Below are 27,161 nucleotides of genomic sequence, written 5' to 3'. Positions count from 1 at the left end.
AAATGTCAAAAAAATTTTTTTTAGCTTAATGGTCAAATAATGGGTCAAGTGATGTCTTGGCCAAACCCTAACTGTCTTACTCCAAAAATGAAGCCACCATGACATGTCAAAGAGAAGGCTTTCCCATTCACTATAGTGCTTTGGCCGCCATGTTTTTTCGCTCTCCTGAACATTTGACAATTTTGAGATACGAGGTTTTGTCACCCCAGCGACGATATGTGCCTTTCCATACATTTCATTACCATTTACTCATATATGGCAAGCCTCAGAGCTAGTCTTTGACTCATTAGCTAGTTCAGCAGGTATTTACTAATAACAATATCAAAGGCAAATCTAAACTTAGCAGAAATCAATTGACTTCTTATGCCCATATGGTCTCACAGTTACACACAAAGAAAATATACATTATGTATAATTATCAAATATATAGTTCCTCACAATAATAAACATATAAGTTGTACATTTAATAATGATGATGATAATGATGATGATGTTGATGATAATAACAATCATGTTAAATAATAAAGATAATAGTAAAAAATAATGATAATACATTTTAATTATGATAATAATTCATAATATTCATAAAGAACTTATCACATAAAAAGTCGCTATGTGCAAGATGAAAAGTACTACAATTTCTGTATGATGATCCTGAAGTTACGATTACATAGTAGAAGTTGGAGGAAATCAACCCGTAAAAATATGTACGTGACATTGTGCAAGAAATACATGTATCACTACAGTACAGAATCTCATCCTGAATTTCCATGACTTTTGTATCTCACAAACAAAAATAAATGATGCATGCTGGCTTCAATCACTGTGCCCAGATGCAGGGAAATCACTGAAAAACTGAAAGAGCTCAACAGGTTGAGGAGCCAACATGCCCACGCTTTATCTTTCAATTTATTTACATTGCCTGATGGAGCAAACTTAGTTTTTAAAGATGTTGCAGATTTTAAAGCGTAAATACAAACCACCTACACGCAATATTCTGCCTGAATTCAACCAGTATACAACACAAGACACTTGCATGCTGGAATGCTTTAATTGTTGTCAATCTTTGAATCGTAGCAATTGGGTACACTACACTCAAGACTATTGTATTTTTTGGGAAAAAAAGATCTGATGGACTGAAAACTTTGCACACGGATGATCTCTTTGAATGTTTTGAATTTGCTTAATACCCGTAACCCATTCAATTTGTAGATGCCGTTTTTTATCCTCATGTATTTCAATAGAAAGCTATGGCATTTTTGGCCTTAAAAAATATTTCAAGCAAGAGAGGAGACTCATCCTTGCCCCCCCCCCCTCCTCCCCCCCCCCCCCCCCTCCCAAAAAAAAAAAAAAAAAATGCATAGACAAGAGGGATCTTTCCAATGGTCCATTCAGGCATAAATGCAGTGTGCATCTTTCAATACATGTTACAGAGTCACTGCTAGTCAATATCCCCGACAGGTAAAATATAAAAGAATAAACAAACAAACTATAAAATTTCAGTCTAGTGACTATTATGCCTCTGCAATTATCGCATTATTCTCACAAGTGGTCTACAGAACAGTTTGCCAACAAGCGTGTTTCTATTGGACACTTCGCATTACCTCACATCACCGCGAATTTTTCATTCCTTTGAAATCACTCGGTATATATACACAATTTACTCAGCATATACACTTATTCAAATTGGTATATTTACTAATTTCAAAGATATGGAGAAAAAAAGTGTGATTTCAGCATTAATAGTGTAATTTATCCATTACAACCTGACCTTTGACCATTGACCTCATGATCATGACCCAAACCCTGCAAGGAGAATCAATGCCAGGAAATACACGTATATTATTAAGTTTCCTGAAGATACCCTGAGCCATTTCTGAGACATGGAGGACAAGGACAAAAGAGAAATTTTAGCTTTGACCCTTGACCTCGTGACCCAAACCTTTCCCAGCAGAATCAATGCCATGAAATACATGTATTAAGTTTCATGAAGATACCTTGAGCCATTTCTGAGACATGGAGGACAAAAGTGAAATTTTAGCAGTATAACCTTATCTTTGACCCTTGACCTCATGGCCCAAACCTTCCCAGGAGAATCAATGCTAGGAAATACATGTACAGTGTATATGTAAAGTTTCATGAAGATACCTTGAGCCATTTCTGACAAATTGACGACTTAAGTGCAATGTGAGCATTTTAACTTTGACCTTTGACCCCAAGACTGCTTTTCCTCAAGAATTTGTATTTGGTAATACATGTGTACAGCTTCTAGACATAACCTTCTGGCACTGCAGATATATAAGGGGATACAGTGAAATTTTAGAATTTGTCCTTGACATATGACCACTGACCTTAAGCATGCACACCCACAAGTTAATAGACGCAGCTTCATCCACTCATTCATGCACATGCCAAATTTCATTTGATTACCTCAAACAGTTGTTACGTTTAATACGCTGTGCACAAAATTGATTACGGACGGATGGACGGATGTACAGTGTACAGAATTTCAACACAATGCATTATGATAGCAGAGACGGCACAATCAAAATGACAGACGTGCTACCAACGTGCCCCTAGATAGGGCTGCCTCTCTACAGCCCCCGTCATGGGAGCCAAAAATCCTCCAAACTCTGAGTTTTTAATGCCTCTAGTTGTACTGCATCTGATAAAAGGACAGAGAAAAATAAAGAGAACGGTATATTGGTTGAAGTAAAACTCTTTGGAGGCATCTCTAATGCCTCAAAGTCCCTGCTGATAGAGTCCAACACTTGCCAGATGCTACATCTCAAGTCCATGGTCTTACATATCAATCTCCTGTTTCTCTTTTTCAACCCCCCTCCCTCTGTCTTGTTCTTCACTCTCCCATTGTTTAGTCATCCTCCTCCTGCTCTTCCTCCTCCTCCTTTTATCAAGTGTCCTTCTGCTGAGTATATTTTCTCATTCTTTTTTTGTTCTTCATTTGCTTCTCCCCTCCAAAGTGCTTGTTCCTTCTATATCTCCTTTTGCATGTCTCTTCTCAGCCTCCTCCTCCTCCTTTCGCTATTTCATCCTCCTCCTCCTTCCATTATTTCATCTTCCTTCCATCTTCCCTTTTTGCCCTCCTCCTCCTCCTGCTTGTTCTTCCTCCATCTCCTCTTGCGTGTCTCTCTTCCGCCTCCTCCTTCAATCTGTAACGTTATCATCCTCCTTCCTTTATTTCATCATTTTCCTCCTCCTCCTCCTCCTCCTCCTCCACCAGCCATTTCATCCTCCTCTTCTTCCGGTGTCCAACATCATCACCTGCCATAGGACGATGGGGATCGGAAGCCGGGGGAGACACATGCGATGCCAGTCGGGGTGAGGCCAAGGGGGAGGTCCCGCTCCACCGACTCGTACTGCATGAACTCATCCTCCTCTTCTTCCGCACCACCATCCTACATGTGACAGAGAGAAACACGATATATTGTATATGCCATAAATTTCAATTTTTTTAAAATTTGAATTTCATAAGTTGGGCGCTATTCCCGAAGTTAACAACGGGCAAAAATATTGACTACGATCTTGACATGTTTGTATGTGACATGAAATCTTAGAAGGCTTTGTGGTGCATCACTGTATTCTTTCTTGGGTATGAATGTGGCCCTGATAATGAATAAATGAGTAAATGAATAAATGAATGAATGAATGAATCTGTTTCTTTTCTTTTTATGAATGGCAGAGGCATTACTTTGAAGTTAGAGAGCACAGTCTCGTGAACATGCGTGAAATAGCCCCCAGCACCAACAGCTTATAAAGTGCACTACTATGCAACCGGCTGATATGGGTTCACTGATGACCGATTTGCGTTTGCACGGCAAGTATTTGCGAAACAGTCACAACTGACTGCAACCTTGAGTCTTTCCTAGGATCTGGATGTCTTCAATTGTCCTTGGATTTGACTTCAAAAGTTTCACTCAGGGGAAACCAGCTTTTGCCTATTTCCTTGTGGTTTCACCAGAAAAATTGCTGAACTTTCAGCCATAATTGCACGAGCCGCTAGTTCACAATGGAAGAAGCTACCATGTGTGCAGAAATGCATCCTCAGCTTGCAGGCCTTAATATTACACTCATACTATCAGATGGACTTCACAGCCTTTCTTTCTTTTATATATATCGATATGACTCTATTATTCTACAACTCTACTCTTCTGACACCTGACAAATACCACACAGATCAGGCTGAGCAGATGCAACACGCTCAACTATTCTCTGCACAACAACTTCCATCACTACTTGACATTTTAGCTCAAGAAATGGCTTGAAATGACATTAGCACAGTGACCTCTGGCATTGCCCTTTGACCTTACGCCACTATCACTCCATGCTGATATTAGCCTCTATAATTCTTACCCTTCATACCAAATTATACTACATGTATTACTGGATGTTCCTTGATTGAGTTACGGCTAAAATACTGCACTGTGACCTTTGACCTTCATGGATATTGCCCAAAAATCCAATCAGCGCATTTCACGTTATTCAATATGCCTCTGCCAAGTACTAAGAAAATTCATGTACAGCTTTTTTCCTCAATCACTACAACGAGATCTGGATATAGGAAGAACATACTGAAAACACAATGCCTCCAAAATGCTTCCGGCTCCCTCAAGGGCGAGAGCATATTTAGCAGTGAACTTGAAACTCGTATAAACACCATCAGAAATATGAGGCGTTCTATCATCTTTCATTAATGCTCTTCAGCCTGAAGAGGCACTTTTGGTGTACACTTACACCACTCCAGAGCTGCCGGGCTAATTCTGCAGGCATTATTCAATGATCGGCCACACTCTCCCCCTGATTTAGCAACTTGACTTGTACGTTGAGCTGTAATTACGAATCACACAGATTCTGTGCTCAAAAGCAGTCGAGGCCATGACCCTTGATGCCCTTGGTTTGGTCTATTGTTTTTTTAAAGTGTTATAATCCTCCCATTTTATCACTGGGAAAAGGGTGATAGCAAGAATTGTTTCTGCCTGGGCCCATTCTTCTAGAATTTTGTTTCTGCTGCCTTGCAACGTTTCTTTTTCGCATTCATCTTTGATGTCTTTTTCTTTTTGTGATGTTTTCTAACGGTTCGAGCAGCAGATCAAAATATCAAATCACATACCTATTAAACCATGCATGTCAGACATCTGCTTGTGTGTTATCTTGTTGCAAGGCAAGGCGTATTTTCCATAAATCTATAGGCCCTACCATTTTATTGATTATCTACATTTTCACTAATATTAATGAGGCAGACTGTATTTGGTTGGTAAAGCAAAGTAATATACTGCATATAAATGCATTATACAGCACACAGTACATATTTGAAATTGAAGTACATAAATGACCTTTCCAGAGTAAGAGCATAAAGAGCAACAACAACAACAACAACAACAACAAAACCTGATATCTACACTTACTGTGAAATCAAAAGCTGTCTCTAACACAATGTCTTTATGTCTTCAAACACATAATATCACAACACATCAGGACTTTGCTGCATAAAAGTTGAGATCAGACAGAAGTCAGAAAATCAAAAGTGTCCAAAGACTCAATTCTGACTGGCCGATTACCTGACTTACATTTGATCGCATCTTTTTATGCAGCAGGGCCCAGTTTTCACAATCAATAGCACAAGTTCTCACATACACTCCAAGACATCCAATCCAAATGACAGCATCTGTGCATGTACGTACCGTCTGGGTGACGTCTTGCGTGTCCTGTGTAAAGCCTTCCCAGTGTCGGTACAGCTTCTCAATTGCTTCTCCAGACCTTGGGGGAAATTAAACAGCAAACAGGGAAATCTTGTCAAAATTGATCTTTTTGAGGCATATGTCATCTCTCTTTTTCCCCTTTTATTCACTTTATGAGCTGCCTTTTGTTATTGAACACTCTAAAAAGATCAGAGAAATCAAAAGGAATCTCCACAGAAATATATGATGAAAAAAAAGTGTCATTGTACCTCTCCCATAAACAAGGTATACTACCACAGTTGTTTCAATCTGCCATAGGGTTGACATTTAATTCCTCTATTTACCTTTTGTCATTCAAAAAATAGGTCTATGTTGCGTGCAAATTTACCTTAACATTAACACACAATGTATGCGCTCATTCGCCCACGACAGAGTGTAACATTTCACACCTGATGCCACCACGGCTGAGTGCCCTGTGCATAATTTTTCTGGCAAATTGGCAAAAGACCATTGTTTGTGCCCATTGAGCACAGTGTATTTGTGTCGTACCTCTGATTGACCTCATTGTTGAAGCTATCCTACTGAACGATTTTTATTTGTCGCTTAAAGGGACTGTACAGTTCTGGTTGAGGTGAGGATTTAGCTTTTAACGTTTTGCGAGATATTCAGAAACCACTCTATGAGATGTCAAAGAGCATGCAATTCTATGGGGTATCAAAAGTTTATTTGATGAAAATCGGTTTTGAAATGGCTGAGATATCCAAAAACATGGTAAACAAAGGGATCCTAATAAAAGGTGTGGCCTGTCGCCTTTTATCATTATCAAGTGCTATTTTGGATATCTCAGCCATTTGAAAAACAATTTTCATCAAATAAACGTTGAATCCTTCTTAAAATTACATGCTCTTTCATATTTCATAAGAGGTTTTTCATTATCTCACTTAGGAATGTTATAAACCTGAATCCCCACCTCAACCAGTACTGTACAGTTCCTTTAACCCTTTCAGCGCCAGGGACTTTGGACAGTGTGTAAAAGACTATGGGACGTTTCTGTGCCCATCGGCACTCAAAGCACAAAAAGGCTTAAGATATGTTGTCAGTGTACAAACAAAGTTGCGCATCCCTCAGAGAATTTGATACATCTACTTTATGGACTGACGCAAAAACTTTTGTCTAGCTAAAGCTGTAGAGTCGCAAATTTACACAAATAAAAACAGAAGGAAACTGACCAGAAATGAATATAATTCATTAGTGGAAAAATAAGCAAAGAAAATGGGATTCCATTCGGAGTCGAACCCGAGACCGGATTGCTAGCCTGGTGCTCTACCGACTAAGGTATAGAAAGCCCTCGTACAGTGTTCATCCCAGACACCCTTTTCCTTCTGTTTGCGTTTGTTACATACTCAAAAAGTTGCATCACTTTGGTGATCCCTTGCATTTATCCCCAAGTTGAATTATCCTTCAGGTTTATGTCAGGTTCAAGTGTGTGCGTGTGTGTCACACACATACACACTGCTATAGCTTCTGACCATTCGAGCATTGAGAATTAAGGGTTTCTGGGACGAACACTGTACTAGGGGTTTCTATAGCTCAGTCGGTAGAGCACGGGCTAGCAATACGGAGGTCTCAGGTTCGAATCCTGATGGAATCCCATTTTCTTTGCTCATTTTTCTACTAATAATTTACAAAAATGGAAGACTTGAGCGGAATAAGTGTCATGGAAGTGTGCTCACCTTGGCAGCATGTAGGGGTCGAAGGGAAAGAAAGAGTCAAGCGGGTTGCTATTGGTTACAGCAGGCGCGGACCCCGAATCGTTCAGGCCCAACACAGGGAGCATGGACCGTGCATTGTGCTCCATCACAGTGTAGCAATAGGCCACCTGGAACTTTCTGAAGTTGAGGAAGATGATACACACATGAAAAAAAAAAAATTATGACTTGGTATTGCTTTGCAGAGTGACTACACAATCTAAGGACGAAAGGCGCATCTTTTCCGAAAGACATTTGGTATTAAAGAAGAAAAACAGTTATTCTAACAAGCATAAGCCATGGCATGTAGAGGGGAGATTGCTTGATTTCTTCAATTCCCAAACTAAAAAACTAGCGTAACAATTGCCTTTGCTCCCAAGTGAACAAACTGTATCTGTCTAAGAACACTGTTAGTCTTCAAGTCTGGGATAATTTTGCTACTGAAATCATCATCTCTTCCCCATCAAATTGGCAACTTTAAAATTTACTGTATAGCATGAAAAAGCAACAGTAACTCCTATAAAATGTGTTGGCAATTGAGGAATCACATACAGATTTAGCAATAAAAAGGCTTTAGAAAAATTCTGCAACCAAAGCAACCAATTATATGTGAACAACCAACGACTGAAAAGAAAGAGAAGGGCTAACCCCCCCCCCCCTCCCGCCTCCATGATCTTGGCTGTTTATTGTCTTATTGCAACCAAAATTGGTACACACGTGGTTCATTGTGTTTTCTACATGAATGCATAATGCATAGTCAAATCAATATTAATACTCTTATTTTTTTCAGATAGTCTAAATAAATTATGCAAATCTGCACTTTTCTTAAAATTAGTGTTTTACATTTAGGGTGTCCATTACAGGCAAGAAATCCCTGTTCAAGGTTATTATGCTACGTAAGAAGAAGGTGCACCTGTTGTATTGTTTTATGTCATGTTTGAATTATGTGACAGACTTATGCAAAGTAGTACTGTATATGCCGAATATTTTGCGAGGTTTTTATTTTCACGAATTTCGAGAGTCAGCTGCTATTTGCGAAATTAAAAACACATGAAAATATTGACTCTAATGCCGATATGAATGTGACATACGCGTATACGGTTCCCTGTTCAGTACAAGACTACACGATCGCGAATTAAGCACTCGCGAAATTGTCGGGAAGTCCCGATTCGCGAAAACTTAGACATTTAGACATTTAGAATTTAGAAAATTAAATATATGGCGTATATAGTAATTAATTAATATGTATATACTAATTAAGTACACATAAAATATGCAAATGTAATGTTTTGGCCCTTTTTACTGCAGGTGTTATCACGGAATGATCCAAAGCAAACATTAATGACAAAAGAAAGATGTACAAGCTCTACTAATCTAAACATAGCATAATTAAGAACATATATATGCATGCATTTCTATCATTTGCATTGTTTCCTTGTGTACTATGTATCTAATGTAATTCACTGTTTTATGAGCTAAAAGAGTTATCTGTAAAATGTATTCACAAATAACACTAGCTAAACAATATCCACTGCAAATATAGTTTGAAACAGTATCTGTAATATACATTCCAGTCCCCATATACTTTCACACACATACACAGAATGAAGATATTGAATTTTTGACATGCCATGTGAAAACATGGCATAACTCCGTAATCTTACATGAGGAGCAGACAAATTTGGTACCAAAAGTCGAGTAAAACTCTAGAGAGAAAAAAGTCATGGAACTACAACGTGAAATCTTTAAGCATTACAAGATAATCAAAGACTATGTCCAAGGGGGCTCCAGTTTTTTTTTTTTTTTTTTTTTTTTTTTTTGTTGTTGTTCTTTTTTTTTTTTGGGGGGGGGGGGGGGTTAAGGAGCACAAAAGACCCTTACATTTAACGACTTATCCTATTTAGCTTTAGCCAGATACACTCTAGACACAGAACGTAACACCCAGATGGTGAAATGATAGCCTTTGAAAGGAACTTTTGGTCAAGAATGGTGAAAGAGTCTACCTGGATAATCAGGATCAATACCTCACTCAACAGGGACTAGGGTATTTTAGGCTTTGTCAACTACATTCGGTCTAGTGATTGCAAAACCAAGAAGACAGCAACGGAGACACAGCTTGACTGTTGGTTTGAGAAAGTCCACAGGAACGAATGAAAGTTTGCCCACAAATTGTTTAGTGTACCAATACCCTGAGAATTATGTTTGCTATTTTTGTAGAATATACTTGAGACATGCCCTCTGCCCACTCCAATTTCTATTTACTGGAGTTTAAATGCAAATTTTAAAGAGTATACAAAAACATAAACAACTTGAAATAGACTAGTCAATCACCTGATTCTTTCACTTGTGCTAGCGACATTTTATTCCAAATATGTCTAGAATGATAGTGATATGCAATGCGCATGTACCTCGATTGATACCTCGCTAAACGATGGTCACGGAATCTCTGTATTATAAACGTACCTATATAGCTAGAACATGGACACATCAGTACCGGCGCTTATGGAGCAGAACTGAAATGCGTGGAGCACAGGTGTCAAATCGTTATAGAGATATGATCTGATTTATTGAAATAGGCATGCTTTCAGGGGCTAACGCAGGAAAACTGTGGCTGTTTTTTGTGTATTCTTGCTGAACACAAATTTGATTTCTAGGGTATTGGTACACTCTTAAAGGGAAGATAAACCCCAAGAGCAATGTGGATTGAGTGAAAGCAGCAACATTAGTAGAACACATCAGTGAAAGTTTGAGGAAAATCGGACAATCGATGCAAAAGTTATGAATTTTTAAAGTTTTGGTGTTGGAACCGCTGGATGAGGAGACTACTACAGGATATGACGTATGAGTGGACAACAATACAAAGAAAATATAAAGGAAATTCAACAAAAATTCACTTTTCTAGACTCATGAAAGAGCAATGGACCAACCTCTTTCCGAAAGCAGGGGGAATAATTGCTACCCTTAACATATGTCAATATCAAGTTGATGGAATTTGTAATTTTCATGAAAAATGGATTTTTGTAGAATTTTCTTTATATTTTCTTGGTATTGTTGTCCACTCATACGTCATAACCTCTAGTAGTCTCCTCATCCAGCGGTTCCAACACCAAAACTTTAAAAATTCATAACTTTTGCATCGATTGTCCGATTTTCTTCAAACTTTCACTGATGTGTTCTACTAATGTTGCTGCTTTCACTCAATCCACATTGCTCTTGGGGTTTATCTTCCCTTTAAGGTTGGTACAAGCCTAAATTCTGTTGTGTATGATCCCCAAAACTGAAGCAAGTTTGTGTATATATGTGACTGTGCATCAAATAACCAACAAAAAGTTGCACCCCTTGATTTTACATGAGGACTCAAAAAAGGTGAAACGGGTCAACCAAGTCAATCTTGAGTTTTTTGTGTTCTGAATGACCTGTTCTTCTACATTACCCCTAAGTTTGAAATCATAAAATGAATTAGAACATATATTTTCAGCAGTTTTTCTACAACCCTTTTCTTTTATGTAGAGTAATGTGATCAGGTATGTCTTACAGGTCCCTTTTCATTTCTTGAAAATCCTTTGCACACTCTTCACTTTCTACTCTAATAACTTATGAAAGAATAACACTACTGCTTTCAAAGTTGACAGTAATCATGGATAGAATGTGTTGACAGAGTGAACTTAATTTCAGCTTAAACTGATAATCCCTTCATTGTTATTGCTCCACTGGTTTACATCCTGTTTTTATTTATCATTCACTGCACAGCTAGCACGGCTTGACAAAGATTAAGTGCTTGAATAAACTGCACTTTAGAGCGCTTTTTCTCAGTTCAATGAATACTTTTTTCAGAGTGTGTGCTTTCTTTCCAATATTTAGATAGGCTAGGAGAGTCCATTTGAATTGAGTTATACATCATTTTAAAGCTCAGAGTCCGCTCTTTCAGAATTTGTCCTCGACTAAATATCAATGTCTGTCGACTTCTCGTCGGTTTTGTCACGCTGGGTCACATATGAAGATACGTGGTTTCTAGGACCATGATGATTTCAAAGACCTTATAGTGTGCGGAGACCCTGTGATACCAAGCTGGCTCGACTTCAATTCATTCAGAAATCCCTGGAACAATCTGTGTACAGGTTTATCACTGATCTCTACGTATAAGTACACACACAGCTAAAAATCTTAGGTGGAGTTGACCATTACCGATGTTTTTTTTTTTTTTTTTTTTTTTTTTTGTTGAATGCACCCAGTGGCAGCGAATGCAGATCGATGAAATCGAGCTAGCCTTGTATCTGCACGATATATAATGCGTCTTTAGGAGGGTGTTGTCGTAGCAAGAGAGGCATGGCTTTTGAATGCCATAGTAATTCTAATGAGGGTATTCCTTTTTTTTTGTGGGGGGGGGGGGGATAGTACAGGCAAGCCTGCGAGGTGTGAGCAAGCTTAATAGGATTAAGTTAGGTGGGACTGGAGGCATCTATGGCACAAACTGACCACGCCCCTAGAAAGCCCCTGCAGGGTCAACCAAGAGCCGTACCTGGCGAGAGTGGCGAAGATGTTGACGATGGACGGGAGACAGACTCTGAGAGGGTTGAGACGACAGGTCACGATCCTCTCCAGGTTCAGACCCATGACGTAGTGCAGGCCCTTGTTGTTCTCAAACAGCTGCTGGTGCCGATACACGAAGATGTAGAACACAGCCTGGGGTGAGGCAGGAAATGAAGAGAGTGAGGTTAACAGTTAAACGTTGAGCGTCCCTTTCGCAACACTGAAAATTAAATTCCTTTCATAAGCTGGTATACTGTATAGGTCATATATTTCACAGGGGTTTTATTTTCACAAATTTTGCTACTTTGGTGCTATTTGTGAATTGGTGCTGTATCTTTTTATTGTGATTATTAATCTTCATATTATGATTTTTAACATTCATTGTTTCATAATGCAGAGCAGAAAAAAATCTTTTAATCATGTAAGCCTCTAGTTGTTTATACATAACTGTACATTTCAGTTTCAGACATTTCAATTACTAAATCAACAATAATCGATTTGTAAAATTGGCAACACACTTAGATAGAAAGCTTAAATTTCTGCTGCTCACTGAAATTGGCATTTACTCATAATTTTCCTTCTGATTTAGTGCAGATTTAACGATATTATCTGGTTCCTTCAAATCTTTCTCTAATATCACATATGGAGTGAAATTCAGCATTGTCATTTTAACAATGATAGGACAATAATTTCTGCAGCAGAGTTTTACCTGGGACTTTTAAAGGGATGGTACAGTATTGGTAGAGGTGAGAATTGAGCTTTTAACTTTTTGCGAGATATCAAGAAACCGTTTGTAAAATAGTACAGAGCGTACCTTTCTATCAGGAATTCAAAGTTTGTTTGATAAAAATAGGTTTTGGAATGGCTGAGACATCCAAAAATAAAGTAAAACAAAGCGATCGTATTAAAAGCTGGGTCCCATATTTTATCAGAATTGCTCTTAGACCCCGAGCCCAGCCCCGCTTCAGTGTAAAAGCGCAAAAGGCCAAATGCGAGGCCAAAATTGGCCTCGCATTTGGCCTCGCTCTGGAGGTGGTCTCGGCCGCGGCTCGGCCACGGCCGAGCCCGGCCTCTTCTTGGTGTAAACGCAAACTGGGCCAAATGCGCGGCCAATTTTAGTCTGGCTTCCAGACCCTCTGCCCTTACTATTTCGCTATTCATGATATTAACCCCCTCAACGTGGAAAACTAGTATAGTTTAAGGTGGTTTTGTCCTGCAAAGGATTTTTCCTTCGGCAAAGGCCTTTGCCCGAACGGCGACTTCGTCGCCACGGAATCCAGTTGGCAAAGGGTCTGAAAACCAGGCTATACCAAATTGCGTTTGTTTACAAGCAGAGCGCCACTACGACAAAATATTGAAAGGTTTGAATTAAAAGCGTGGCCGAGCCCAGCAGTGTAAACGGACAAAATTGCGAGGCTCGGCTGCGCAATTGAGGCCGGGCTGTAAACGGGGTCTAAGTTGGGTATCTCAGCCATTTCAAAACCAATAAGCCAGTTCACAGTTCCAATCTGAGCATGTGCAGATAATGGTCATTGCAGACCTTCTCTTGAAATGGATTTGCAACTGAGGTATTCAAAACCTAGATAGGGCTTCATGACAACTGTGTTGTAAACGAACCAGGTGCAGATTGGTATTTGCAGGTGTATGTGCATTCTTTTCAGCAAGATTAACAAAAGTCATTCATGCAGCACTGACATGTAAATGAACACTTCCTGCGTGGCTGTTTTCAACTGCTCTTCTTGAAGACTATTCCATGTTTTGCAAAGTCTGTGGTTGGAGAGGTCATTGCAGACTAGTGCTAACTGTGAACTGGCTTATTTCCATCAAATGAAAATTGAATTCCTTTCGGAATTACACGCCCTTTCATATTTCATAAGAGGTTTCTCATAATCTCACCCCAAAATGTTAGAAACCCGAGGTTACGTCTTAACCAAAACTATACCAGCCCTTTAACATATATGGAGACCTTCTAACCTTTCTGCATGAAACACAGGGACAATTTGGCTCAAAAGTAGGAAAGAAGAAAAAGCAGTCATCATAGGATTGCATAATAAAAATCATCAAGAAAAACAGGAAACTCCTATTGTAACAAAGAGCTGGGAATGGTCAAAATTCAGATTCTTTCCTCAAAATTCAGAATGGTTGGGAGGTCCGAGAATGGTACATAAAGTACAGAAGAAAATTCTTCTCCCTTCATAAACATAACATATTAGAACAAGAAAATAACAGCAATGACAAGGACAATAATTCTGATGATAGAGAGAAAGATACAAAGAGACAGACAGACAGACAGACAGACAGGCAGACAGACAGACAGGCAGACAGACAGACAGAGAAAATTCATTGTAAACTTACTAAAATACATCCACACGTAAGCAACTGGCAAAAAATAGTGTGGGTACAAGTATTTTGTCTTTACAGCCCACTTCCAAGGATTTCATAAAATGATAAATGAGCTGTATGCACATACATAGAATATATATTTTTTTCCCAACCCAAGCTGTGTGTCAGGTAGTATTTCTACTGGTATCACTGGCAATATTGTCTTACGTTGCTTTTGTCCCTTCAAGGGGGAGGTGTCCCTACAAAGTAGATCTGGAGACTCAGTAACACACATCAGTGTCATTTTTTCAATTTTTCAATTCAAAAGCTACGATCAAAAGTATTGGCTGAAATTCATATGGGCCACAACCTCCTGATAGGGAACCAACCAAAGTTTGTGATGCCAGCATAGTACAGCGATATTACGAAAATCTTACAAGACTTTCTTGACGTTTTTGAGTTTGCATGACAAATGATGACAAGTGATGTCGAAGTTACAAAAATAATTTTAAATGCCTTCTGAAGGAGCAAAGTGAAATGCATCCTGTGATATTCTTTATTTCATCCAGTTCAGACCATATAATCTTTGACTGGGAATTTTTCACAATACCAGAAATCTTGTTAAAAAAAGGATGCCCATAGGTTGGGACATACACAGGTAGGACTACAAACTGTTGCTAAACATTGAGCCTCAATTGCAGATGAGATATTCCTCTTGTCGGAAAATGTTTGTGCCAGAGAGTGTATTGAATAGTGATTCTGTAAACAGCCACATCTGTTTATATGGTACTTGTATATCTACCCTCATTTTGTTTATATTATAAATACTTGGATTACTTGTGGGTTTACAGGTATAAACATCTCTTGGAGAGGTATTTGCATTTCTACCACCTTTTTTGTTTAATTATAGACAGTCAAATTACTTGTGGGTTTACAAGTATAAACATCTCTCCAGAGAGATACACTTTGCATTTCTACCACCCTTTTTCTAAACATAAATATTCAATTTACTTGTGATTTTTACAAGTGTAAACATCTTGTGGAGAGAGAGAGGGAGAGAGGGAAAGCATTCTGCTCACTTTTTAAGGAAAGACAGACCAACTGACATGTAGCACAACAACTGAAGACAAAGCAACATTAAAGAGAGAGGAGAGAGAAAGACAGAAAGACAAAGAGAGAGAGAGAGAGAGACCATCATACCGTATGTCCCCAAAAAAAATCACAACGGTACCCTCCGCAATGATAACTTTAAAAATAGTGAATCAGTCCAAACACAATTTCAGGGTATGAAACTACATAACTCATTGCCCACATCTTACAGAAAACCCCATTCAATTTGCTTCAGTGGTCAAAGAGAAATGAGGATTTTTGTAGAGCGTGTCAGGAATCCCTTCCCTCCAAGTTCTGTCTATTGTGTTTACACAATAATATGCAGTTCCAAGAGCATCCAAGTTCTAAACTTGGAACATAAAGCTACTCCACGCTTGGAAGAATCAGACTCATGACATGCTTTACAACAATCCATATTTCTGTCACCGCTTAACCAAATTGGGTGTTATCAATGCAAAAATCCAATTATAATTTTTTTTGGGGGGAACATACTGTACAGTGAGATACTTGAAGGGATGGTACCAGGTATATTTTTGGTTGAGATGGGGCTTCAAGTTTCCTACTTTTTTTTGGTGAGATAACGAGAAATCAATTATGAAATATGAAAGAGCATACAATTCTAAGAGGAACTAAAAGTTTATTTGATGAAAATTACTTCTGAAAGGCTGAGATATCCAAAAACAAAGAGGTCCCAATAAAAACTGGGACCAACCTTTTATTAGGATCACTCTGCTTTAACCTGTGGATATCTCAACCATTTCAGAACTGATTTCCATCAAAAAAACAAACAAAAACAAAACATAAATCTAAAAAAACAAGGAAAAGTAGAAATTACGCGGTGCGTAATATATGTCCTCGCCGGAAGTAGCATTTAGTAGCACAATGTACAATATAGGTAAAAAGATCAAGGTCAAAGGTCAAAGAAGTCAAAGGTCAAAATTTTGAAGCCCTCACCTAGTGCCATCACATAAGGCAAACGGAATCGAAATCGGGTTAGAAATGGGGAAGGAGTAGCATTTTGTAGCCAATGTACAATGTAGGTAAAAACTCAAGGTCAAAGGTCAAAGAAGTCAAAGGTCATAATTCTGTGTAGAAGTTTTGAAGCCCTCACCTAGTGCCATCACATAAAGCAAACGGAATCGAAATCGGGTTAGAAATGGCGAAGGAGTAGCATTTGGTAGTAATATGTACAATACAGGTCAAAAATCAAGGTCAGAGGTCAAAGAAGTCAAAGGTCAAAATTCTGTGTAGAAGTTTTGAAGCCCTCACCTAGTGCCATCACTTAAAGCAAACGGAATTGAAATCGGGTTACAAATGGCGAAGGAGTAGCATTTTGTAGCAAAATGTACAATATAGGTCAAAAATCAAGGTCAAAGGTCAAAGAAGTCAAAGGTCAAAATTCTGTGTAGAAGTTTTGAAGCCCTCACCTAGTGCCATCACATAAAGCAAACGGAATCGAAATCGGGTTAGAAATGGCGGAGTAGCATTTTGTAGGCAATGTACAATATAGGTCAAAAATCAAGGTCAAAGGTCAAAGAGGTCAAAGGTCAAAATTCTGTGTAGAAGTTTTGAAGCCCTCACCTAGTGCCATCATATAAAGCAAACGGAATCAAAATCGGGTTAGAAATGGCGAAGGAGTAGCATTTTGAAGCAAAATGTACAATATAGGTCAAAGGTCAAGGTCAAAGGTCACAACTGAAATTCTGTATAGAAGTTTCAAAGCTCTCATGTAGTGCTATCATATAAAGCAAACAGAATCAAAATCGGGTTAGAAATGGCGAAGGAGTAGCATTTTGAACATTTTGATCACACACGGACGCACGGACGGACGCACGGACGGACGCACGGACGGACACACGGACACACAGACACACACACGTACGGAGCCCGTTTCATAGTCCCCTGCTCGAACTCGTTCGGCGGGGACAAAAAACCCTTCAGATTCCTCTTGGAATTGTATACTCTTTAATATTCCATGTAAGTGGTTTCTAATAATCTAGTAAATAGTTAATGTCTGATTCCCTCATCTCATCCAAAACTACACCATCCCTTTAAAGTAATAGACTGATGATGAACAATGTCAGACATACACTTGATATTAGCCGGATAAACACACAAAGACCCTACGTCCCTCTCTACAATGTATGAAAATGCAATATTAACGTGGAAATAATATACACAAATGAAAATTGAAATAGAAGGACTGCTACCATTCTAAACTACTGCTACTATCATAATAATAGCATCTGTAATTGAAAATGGAGGGCCCACTCAAAGATTTCACATACATACAGTGTATATAGTTTGAGTGGGCAACTCCTTCTTTTTGCAGAATATAGAAGTGTGCATGTGTTTGTGCATACACGATGTGTGTGTTTAAGTTGATTATACACATGAACACACTAATATTTTCGCTTTTTGTGAATTAAATCAAATGCATGTCTAATTTGAATAATTACCTTTTAAATTGTGACCCTGCACCATAAAGCTTACAGTCACTAGACATTAGACTCTGAAAGAGCAGACTATAGGGGTGCGTTCGAGCGCTCTAAAGCGAACCAAAGCGAACTGAACCAAAGTGTACTGTACCGAACTGTGCTAGATTTGGAGCGTTCGAGCGCTCTGTTGAGAAAGCGTACCTCACGAGTTATTTTTAGAAAAGGTCAAGCATGTTTGTAGCAAGAATGTCATCCACCTGTCCCAAACAAAGAGAATGATGTCTTTGCATTGTGACATGTGCGCATGATACGCGCATGCTTTTCAACGAACTTTTGGTACGCTTTTGGAGCACATCGGGAAGTGGTCCACTTTTGGCTCGGTACAGTACGGTACGGTACACTTTAGGAGCGTTCGAACGCTCCTCCGACGCGGGTACGGTACGGTACAGTTCGCTTTAGGAGAGCGCTCGAACGCACCCTAAGCTTTGGATGTATAACTCAATTCAAATGGACTCCCCTAACCTTATAAAGTATCTAAATAATGGAAAGAAAGTACACACTCTGGAAAAGTGTTTACTGAGAAATGAGGCCCTACAGTAGGGCCTACTTGAGCGCTTAATAATCTTTATACCACGCTGTGCTAGCTGTGCAATGAATGAAACAAAAACAGGATGTGAAACTCTGCAGCATAAACAATGAAGTGATTATCAGATTAAGCTGAAATTGATCATGTTTTATGAACAAATTCTATCTATGACTAATTCCAACTTTCAAAGCAGTAGCATTATCACTTCAAACTTATTGGAGTTGAAAATGAATAAAGTGTTAAGATTTTTTTAAAGGAATGAAAGGGGGACTCTAAGACACACCTAATCACACTATTCTAAAAAAAAAAAAAGTGCTCTAGAAAAACTGCCAACACAATTTCCCATTTGTTTTATGATCCCAAACTTTACCACCATGAAGATGAAGTTTGTTCTTCCAAAAATATGAAAAACTTAAGATTAATTAGGTTAATCAATCTCATCTATTTTGAGTCCTGACGCAATATCAATGTGTGTAGCTCTGTGTGGGTTTTGTGATGCAGTCACAATTGTTAAAAAAAAAAGATGACAAGAGTTCAATTTGAATATAATACTTGTAGTATACTACTACTACTACTACTACTACTACTACTACTACTACTACCACTACTACTACTACTACTACTACTACTACTACTACTACTACTACTACTACTACTACTACCACTACCACTACTACTATCACTACCACTACTACTACTACTACTACTACTACTACTACTACTACTACTACTACTACTATTACTACTACTACTACTACTACTACTACCACCACCACCACCACCACCACCACCACCACTACTACTACTACTACTACTACTACAGTTACTATTGCTGCCATAATGACTTTGAAAGTAAAAAAGAACAAAGAGAAATGATAAAGTCCTGTCATGACACTTAACAAACAAAAAAAAAAAAAAAGGGCAGCATGAGATCATATCAGAAGTGATATGATACAGAGACACATGAGAACAGAGGTCTCTGCCACATATCAGCCTTCTCTCCTGGATAATTTTTCATCTTTTACGACGAGAACTAGGACTCGACTACCAGCAGGAAGGGAAGGATTACGTGGGCACTTTTAAGAGTTCTTGGTGTGGTTGGTTTCACATCACAGGGCTATCACTGACAACTGCCAAGACACCATACTGAAGTCTTCATCTAAATAATGGCCTACAATATGTGTGCGTTTACGTACAGGTACAAGTACAACGGGGAACGGAGAACAATGCATGCATACATGTATGTGTGTACACACACACACACACACACACACACACACACACACCCACACACACACACATTCATTTGCTTATTTATAATTTCGGGATACATTGCTATTTTATTCTTCACAGTAGTTCGTCACTAACTCATCTGGTGTGAATTTCTCCTTTCATAAAGTGGCCAAGGGCACACGACAATTAAAGAAAGAATTACAATCTTAGAATATTCTCAGGTACTGCTATAACTTTCTTTTTTTTTGGGGGGGGGGAGAGGGGTGCCATTTTTTTACACGAGAAATTTGTCAATATGCCACTTGGTGTCACTGTAAAAGAGTTGTACACCAACAGAAGACGGCGAAAAGAAAACACATACTGTACATGTCAGCATAATCTTACCATGTACACGAGAAAATTCAGTTTTAATGTGCAAGGCATAAATTCATCTTTGATGGGAGGGTGATACCGACTTGGTGGTCGCCAAGTAATCACTGGTTGAAAATGACTGCATTCAGCATTGTGTTCTTCTTGTGCTCTTTCTTTCTCCTTTCTTTTTCCTTCTCTTTCTATCTCATTCAAACTCTCAATCACTCTCTCTTGTTAAATTTCTCTATTCCCCCCCCCCCCCCCATATAGCCTTACAATTTCTTAGAGCCTCCTCCCATGAGGAGATATAATGTCTGGCACGGCATACAGAGTATACCCAAAGCAGCGTGGGCATACGTGGATATACCATGGCATTTATCGATGTCTGTGCCGTACACAAAGTTTGGGTCGTGGGTGAGCAGCGACATCAAACCAAATACCAGCACAATTCACATCTTTCATGGGCAAACTGGGGCATCTACAGTGGACAGGGAGATGGTTACAGTCATGGAGAGTTTATGATGCATCTGCATTAAACAAAAAAAAAATAAAGAAGAAAGCAAGGCAAAGGATATTCGAGCTGCAGCTGGTTAATGGAACGGAAATTATGCGCCCATCAAGGTGAATGGCTGTCATGCTCATAAGTAAGCCATCAGTTCTGAATGCATAAATACCATTGTCTTTAAAGTAAAAGCTTTGAGTCTCTGCTCTATCTCCCACACAACTTTACATAATGACCCCTCACACACAACACATTCATCTTCTGAAATGTTCCATGATTTGATAAATACCCCTCAAAATAAGTTCTACCAACAGTTAAAATTTGATTATCTTTATCATATATGACATCATACAAAAGCCGGAATCATCTTTAAAATGACACCTCGCTTGCTATGATTCCAATGTTCTTGGAATGTGGAAAAACAGCTCAGTGTGGGGACAGATCAAAAGTGAAAAGCCATAATAATTCTGCTATTGATAGTAAATGTACTGTTTTGATGAAAAAAAGGCCACTGCAATAAGCAATAATGAAATGCTAGCAATTTCAAACTTACATGATTGTTTGGTCAACCTTAGTGTTTAATTCTAATCTGCAGATACTACTGCAGTTTTTAATTCATGGATGCAGCCTGGAATGTAATAATAATCTCACAATGCATTCTTTTCAAGCACATATGCCTTTCCTGAAAAGGCACAACAACTGGGAATTATACTGTTTGACATTTCACGCTTGCTGCATTTTGCAACATTTCACATTGAAACATATTCCGAATTTTCACCTTTTCTTTCTTCCTTCAGCCAGCAAAATTGCTAACAAACAAATAAAACTACTGGTCTGCAGGTTTGTTCTTCCCTTAACATAGGGACCATAACCTTGACATCTCCAGAACATTATATGAAGATTCAAATTATAGTTGAAGACCTATCATCCCACAGCTGCGTTTTTCTGTGGCAGAATCACGATACTCAATGCATTTGAGGCATTTTGGGGGGTTAAATAAATTCAACCATGTTTTCAAATGCGTTCAGAAACGCAGATTTGAAATGCCATTCAAAGGGGGTTTTGAAACGCATTTAAGACCACGATAACCTTTCTGTGAGTAGATAAAAGCAATGCAATTTTGAAACGTGTTTATATCTCAAGGTCAACCCCCAGCTGCATACGGTTGTGTTTTCTACCCATTATTTCTGTTTGAATGATGAAGCATATTTGGTGGTATGCAGTTGACCTTAACTTCCTGGGTCGAACTGTGCAAAGCAGCTGTGCAGTGACGACACTCAAATCAAAACTGTATGATGATTTAGATAAATGCTGCACCCCTAGAATCGTGTTTCAAACCACGTTCGCAAACACCATTCCAAACGCGTTTTGAAACGTGATTCTCTCTCTCTCACATTAGATAAACTCAGCCCTAGACTCAGTTGACTGGGGACATTCCAATACTGTTGCAGTGAAAATTTTCACAATAGGAATTTTTCATGCTTGTCTGGTCTGGTAGGACAAATTTCACATGTTTTTAATTCTGTGGAATCAAAGCGTAAACTACCATTACACACAAGAAGGAAAAGATTATGTTTTGATTTTTGCACTAGTTTTTGTCGTGTGAAATGTGCAAAAATTTCCATTGTCTGCTCTTTTTTTTTTTTTCCAATTACTACAGAGCCAGAGTGGCTTGGACAATGGCTAGACAAAAATTTGAAACAAAAGCAAGGGCCTCAGAAGAGCTTGCCATAGATCCTAACAGTACAAGCATACATGTGATGCAATCTTATATTCCCCAAGGGGCATTAACTCAATCTGTAAGGGCAAAACTCTGTGTCAGGTGACTCAATAAAAGTTACGAGAACCTGGATCTATCATAAGCATTGTCCAAACAAACTGAGAAAAATGGTATCACGAAATGCAAGAAATAACAATTCATTTGTTGTTTTTGTAAACCAAAATTTGAAGGCTGGAGGCTATTAAATGCTATACGTAACAAGCGACGACTTAACATGCTGGTAGAAAGTTTTTAGTAGTATGCGTGAAGAGGATTTGATAACAAACGAGTAGAGAGAGTCAACCATCAAGTTTATGGAACAACAAGTTTAGAAATATAATATCATACCTTAAGGTGTCTCGGGGGAAAGCTGTCATGTTTGTGTTCATGTTTACTGCCCCATGGGGGGGGGGGAGAGTGGTTGTAAAACAAGATAAACCTAAAAAAAAAAAATTATATTAATGGACAATATCATAGACATATATACCAATCTTCATAGCAATAAACTGCTTTTGGGTCTCTTTTGACCAATAAATGTAGGTTATGGCAGGTTGTTCCAGATGTTTGCATGAACTCTGCATGACCTTGGGGGGGGGGGGGGGGCTGTATCTCTGCATTCATTAATCCTTTCTGTGCTGTGGACTTTGCACAGTATGTACAACAATACAGGGATTTCTGTGCCAACTGGCACTTAAAAGCACGCAAAGGGTTAAAAAGGAAAAGAGTAGAGGCGAGGATGATCTAAAAAGCTAATGGTCTCAGGTTACATCCCAGGCTTGATCACGTGGAAATATTACAACAGCTGTGTAACACAAAGAGTGTATGTGTATGCATGTACTAGTATGTATGTGTGTATGTATGTATGTATGTGCCTATTTACGTGTGTATGTATAGTGTGTATGTGCATATGTATGTACCGGTATGTATGTATGCAGGTACATGCATGTGTGTATAGGTGTGTGTACGTGTGCATGTGTGCATGCATGCTTTCATGCACATTTATGTATGTCTACTCAACAAGAAATGGGATAGAAGCTCACAACAAAACTGACAGACAAGGTACATGGACTCCCTTTATCTCAAAGACATGTCAGACAGATTTTAAACCAGATCAGTTACCTTTCAGTAAAATAATACGTCATATTTTCTTAAGCAATCATATCGCAATCTTCTGCCATAAATATTTGATGATGTATCATCTGCAGTTTGGGGCCATACTCATTCTTTTTCCCTCAAACAAAAATTATTTACTATAAACAATACAAATGGAAGCCATAACACAAAATTTCACAAACAGAGCAAAAGAGCAGAAAGTGTCTGATCATCATGTGGTCACATTACATGTTGCCTTAACCCTAAAAGGGCTGGGGGGGAGGATCTGCCCCCCCCCCCCCATTTTCTTTTCTTTTTTTTGTGTGTGTGAGCTTCTATCCCCTTTCTCATAGAGTAGACATACACAAATAGAGAAGTGCTGGGTGGAATCACAATGTTGTTGTTTTTTTTTCTCTGAATTTGCGATAATGTTACTTAGCATGTGAGCTTGACCAAGAGATGTACAACCTAAAAACATGCCGCCTCCAGATCCGTTAGGGGCGGAGACATAATAACTTTAAAGTAGAAGGAGACACGAAGGAAACCAGGGGTAACGGTTCATCACTACAGGACCAACACACATTCTGATGTTTACCTGGCAGAGAGAGTAGAAAGGTCCATGAATGCGAATGTTCATCTCGTGGGTAAAGCGCGTCGACCCCTCCTGGTTGTCGATGTAGCAGTGGATCCAGCCGACGATGAGGTCGAGACAAGCGGTCACCGAACTTTACAACGGGAGGGGACGAGTGAAAAAAGAATCATTACGCTACAATGAAATCCACACACTGGTATTCTCACTTCAAAATGAAAACCGGTCCAATGATATTTAAATGCAGAGTTTGCAGGCACATGGTTACTTGCTTACATATATGTCTTTTCCCACAGGGATTCACAGAGCTATACGCTCGAGCCGATATTGTATACACTGTTATTTTCGCACACAGATATGAGGTCACAAACATTTTCGCGAGATGTTGTTTTCGTGAATTGACGCTGATGCTAATGTAAACGTACTGTTATCCTAGCACATGGAGACATTTTTTGCGTGTTGTTATATTCGCGATGTGATTGTGATTTGCAAAATTTGGGGAAAATAAACCCTCGCCAAAATAACTGCTTATACCGTTATTTGATTGTGATCATGTCCAAATCTCCAGCATAACTGTTTCTCTGCGAATCCTAATGAATAGCCAGTGAATACAAAGAATTTCAAACATGCTATGAACTACGAATGAAAATGTATCTTCAACTTTTTGAATTCATCGGGCATTTGTTGTGCATTCACTCTAGTGTGAAGAGGGCTATTAATTACAATGTTTTGAAACCAAATAGATCTATACGAGCGGTAATAATAGAAGTTGGCATACCTGTGCGGAAGAAATTCCGCCCGGGATACAAATGAGGCGATATACGAAGCGGCCGTCTGTCTCACCACTGCTGGAGTGTTGGGGTTCACAAACTTTCTCCACAGCGCATCCAGAAAGCTGTCAACAATGCCCTGGACGTTCACAATAGTATGAAGCAGCAAGAAAAATAGCACAGGGTTCATATAAGTGGATTTGTCTTAACTATCACTGAGAGACACAATCTTCAATGCCACTATTTGTTACTTTAGAAATGGTTCATGTGGTGATTACCTTTGTTTTTTATTGCTGATTTAGGCCTATAAAAGGTGGCGTGTTTTGGGGATGTGTTTTGTTACAGCGTCCTCTTCATTTTTGTGTGTAAGTGTGCCTTCATGAATTTATTGTTGAAGTAGGCGAGTTTTTGATTATCATTTTATGTGGATTATGTATAGTGATGATGCAGGAAAGGATATTAATATATAGATTTATGAGTTGAATAATTGTATAAAAGCAATATCCATATGTTGATAGTTTTTGTATAGTTGTAAATGTCAGGGTTAATGTATCACATTGTTACGGTGTATGTCATACGGTATGCGAATGTGAGTTAGTTTCAGTTACATTCTGCGATATGTCTGTGGTGTACCTGTGATATATTTGATGTTTTAGCAGTTTATTTTGTTGTGATAGCCAATGTACAAAGAATTTCCAGAGTGGACAATAACGTAAACAATCAATCCATCAATAAATCAACCAATCACCACAACACCTAGCCCAGTTGGAACTTTAGTAGAAATTTGATATTTCTGGTTCTCACACTTTCCCCTCAAGTTTTTAGGTCATAGAAATATTGATACATTACAAAGAGACTTAGTTTAAAAAAAAAAAAAAAAAAGAGGTGAAATTCAAGTAACGCATCAATTACTTCAAGCAAAACTTATGATTCAGGTCACATAGTGTGACAGTGCACTACCGCCTCATCATGTACTGTCTATACCATACAGCACGCCGACAAAATTCATTCAAAACGGAATTCGGTAGGTATCTGCCATTAATCTGAGAGGCAACCGGTTTCCATGACAACAAACGTACAAGACAGTACAGACTGTTGAGATTTTTCTTTCAAAGCTGCTCTTGAAATGGTTCACAATGGCTCAAAATTTGGATTCAAGTTTAACCCTTTTCCAGGTCTGAGACCTTGGACAGTGTGTACAATACCATATCGTCGCTGGGGCGACAAGACCTTGTATCTACAAAATGTCAAATGTTCAGGAGAGCAAAAAAACATGGCAGCCAAAGTACAGTATCCAATGGGATAGACATTCCTTTGACATGCCTTGGTGGCTTCATTTTTGGGGTAAAACATCTAGGATTTGGACAGGACATCACTTAACTGATTATCTGACCATCAACCAAAAAAAGTCAATTTCATCAAAATTGCAGATACAAGGTCTTGTCACCCCAGCGACGATATGTTTTTTTGTTGTTGTTGTTGGTTTTTTGCGCCAATCTGCACTCAAAGCACACAAAGGATTAGGTGGGGCCATCCAGTATTTTCAAGATTTTTTTTTCAATTCTTTATCTTATTTTGATTATAATGATAATAATAATAATAATAATAATAATAATAATAATAATAATAATAATAATAATAATAATAATAATAATAATAATAATAATAATAATAATAGTAATAATAATAATAATAATAATAATAATAATAATAATAATAATGCCATTATTACTATTATTATCATTATCATTACTACTTTTTCTATCATAATTATTGTCATTATTACCTGTCTAAAGCTGCAAAAGTAGAAGAGGAGGAACTGGGTGTTGTTGGAGGCGTGGGTGGGGAGGATGACCCTCTCAAACACCTGCAGGAGATGGCGGTGCAACACTTTGGCCTCCTCAAACAGGAACTCACCTGCAGGGGGCGCCAAACACAAGCACACACAATATCATTATCCTCATCATTTCTTTCTGCTCGTAGCTGGATTGTGAAGGGGAACATGTACAACCTCGTTAAAATTTACCTCAAATATGAATGTGAAATCGAGCAAATACAGCAGTGAAAACTTCAGGATTGATTGTAACTTCAGAAAGATTTATATACGAGACATCTACAAGGATTTTGCAAATTCAATCCTGTAAACCTCAAGAAACAGCATAAACCATATTTCCTGATACCTTTCTCTCTCAGATGAATCAACTATCTGACAAGACATCCCTTATCAAATCCTCTATCTGCTATCGTAAATGCACTATTATCCTAGCGCATGGCAACATTTCTGCGTGTTGTTAAATTCACAATCCAACTGTGATTCGCGAAATTCACAAAAATTACACCCTAGCAAAAATAACGGCTCATACAGTACTCCCCAAAAATTGCCATGAAGCCCTTCTGATTCTCAGCTGATGACAAGTTGACTCACTCTGGGGGTG

General features: G+C 38.6%; 1 protein-coding gene across 1 annotated transcript in view; it reads right to left on the bottom strand.

The window, feature by feature from the left end:
- Positions 1–3,238: 3,238 nt before the first annotated feature.
- LOC140232193 (RNA polymerase I-specific transcription initiation factor RRN3-like) overlaps positions 3,239–27,161 on the bottom strand; it is a 30,400-nt gene continuing 6,477 nt past the window's right edge. The window contains exons 9-15 of the mRNA XM_072312331.1: positions 26,513–26,643; positions 24,735–24,865; positions 23,963–24,092; positions 11,964–12,127; positions 7,430–7,585; positions 5,700–5,775; positions 3,239–3,416 (exon numbers count right to left, since the gene is read on the bottom strand). Of these exons, the coding sequence (XP_072168432.1) occupies positions 3,279–3,416; positions 5,700–5,775; positions 7,430–7,585; positions 11,964–12,127; positions 23,963–24,092; positions 24,735–24,865; positions 26,513–26,643 (926 nt within the window). The 3' untranslated portion in view covers positions 3,239–3,278. The remainder of the gene's footprint in view (positions 3,417–5,699; positions 5,776–7,429; positions 7,586–11,963; positions 12,128–23,962; positions 24,093–24,734; positions 24,866–26,512; positions 26,644–27,161) is intronic.

This window comes from Diadema setosum, chromosome 8 (assembly GCF_964275005.1).
Source record: "Diadema setosum chromosome 8, eeDiaSeto1, whole genome shotgun sequence".
In the NCBI taxonomy this organism is placed as follows: domain Eukaryota; kingdom Metazoa; phylum Echinodermata; class Echinoidea; order Diadematoida; family Diadematidae; genus Diadema; species Diadema setosum.
The sequence above is the reverse complement of the archived record's forward strand: the minus strand, read 5'-3'. Positions and strand labels throughout refer to the sequence as shown.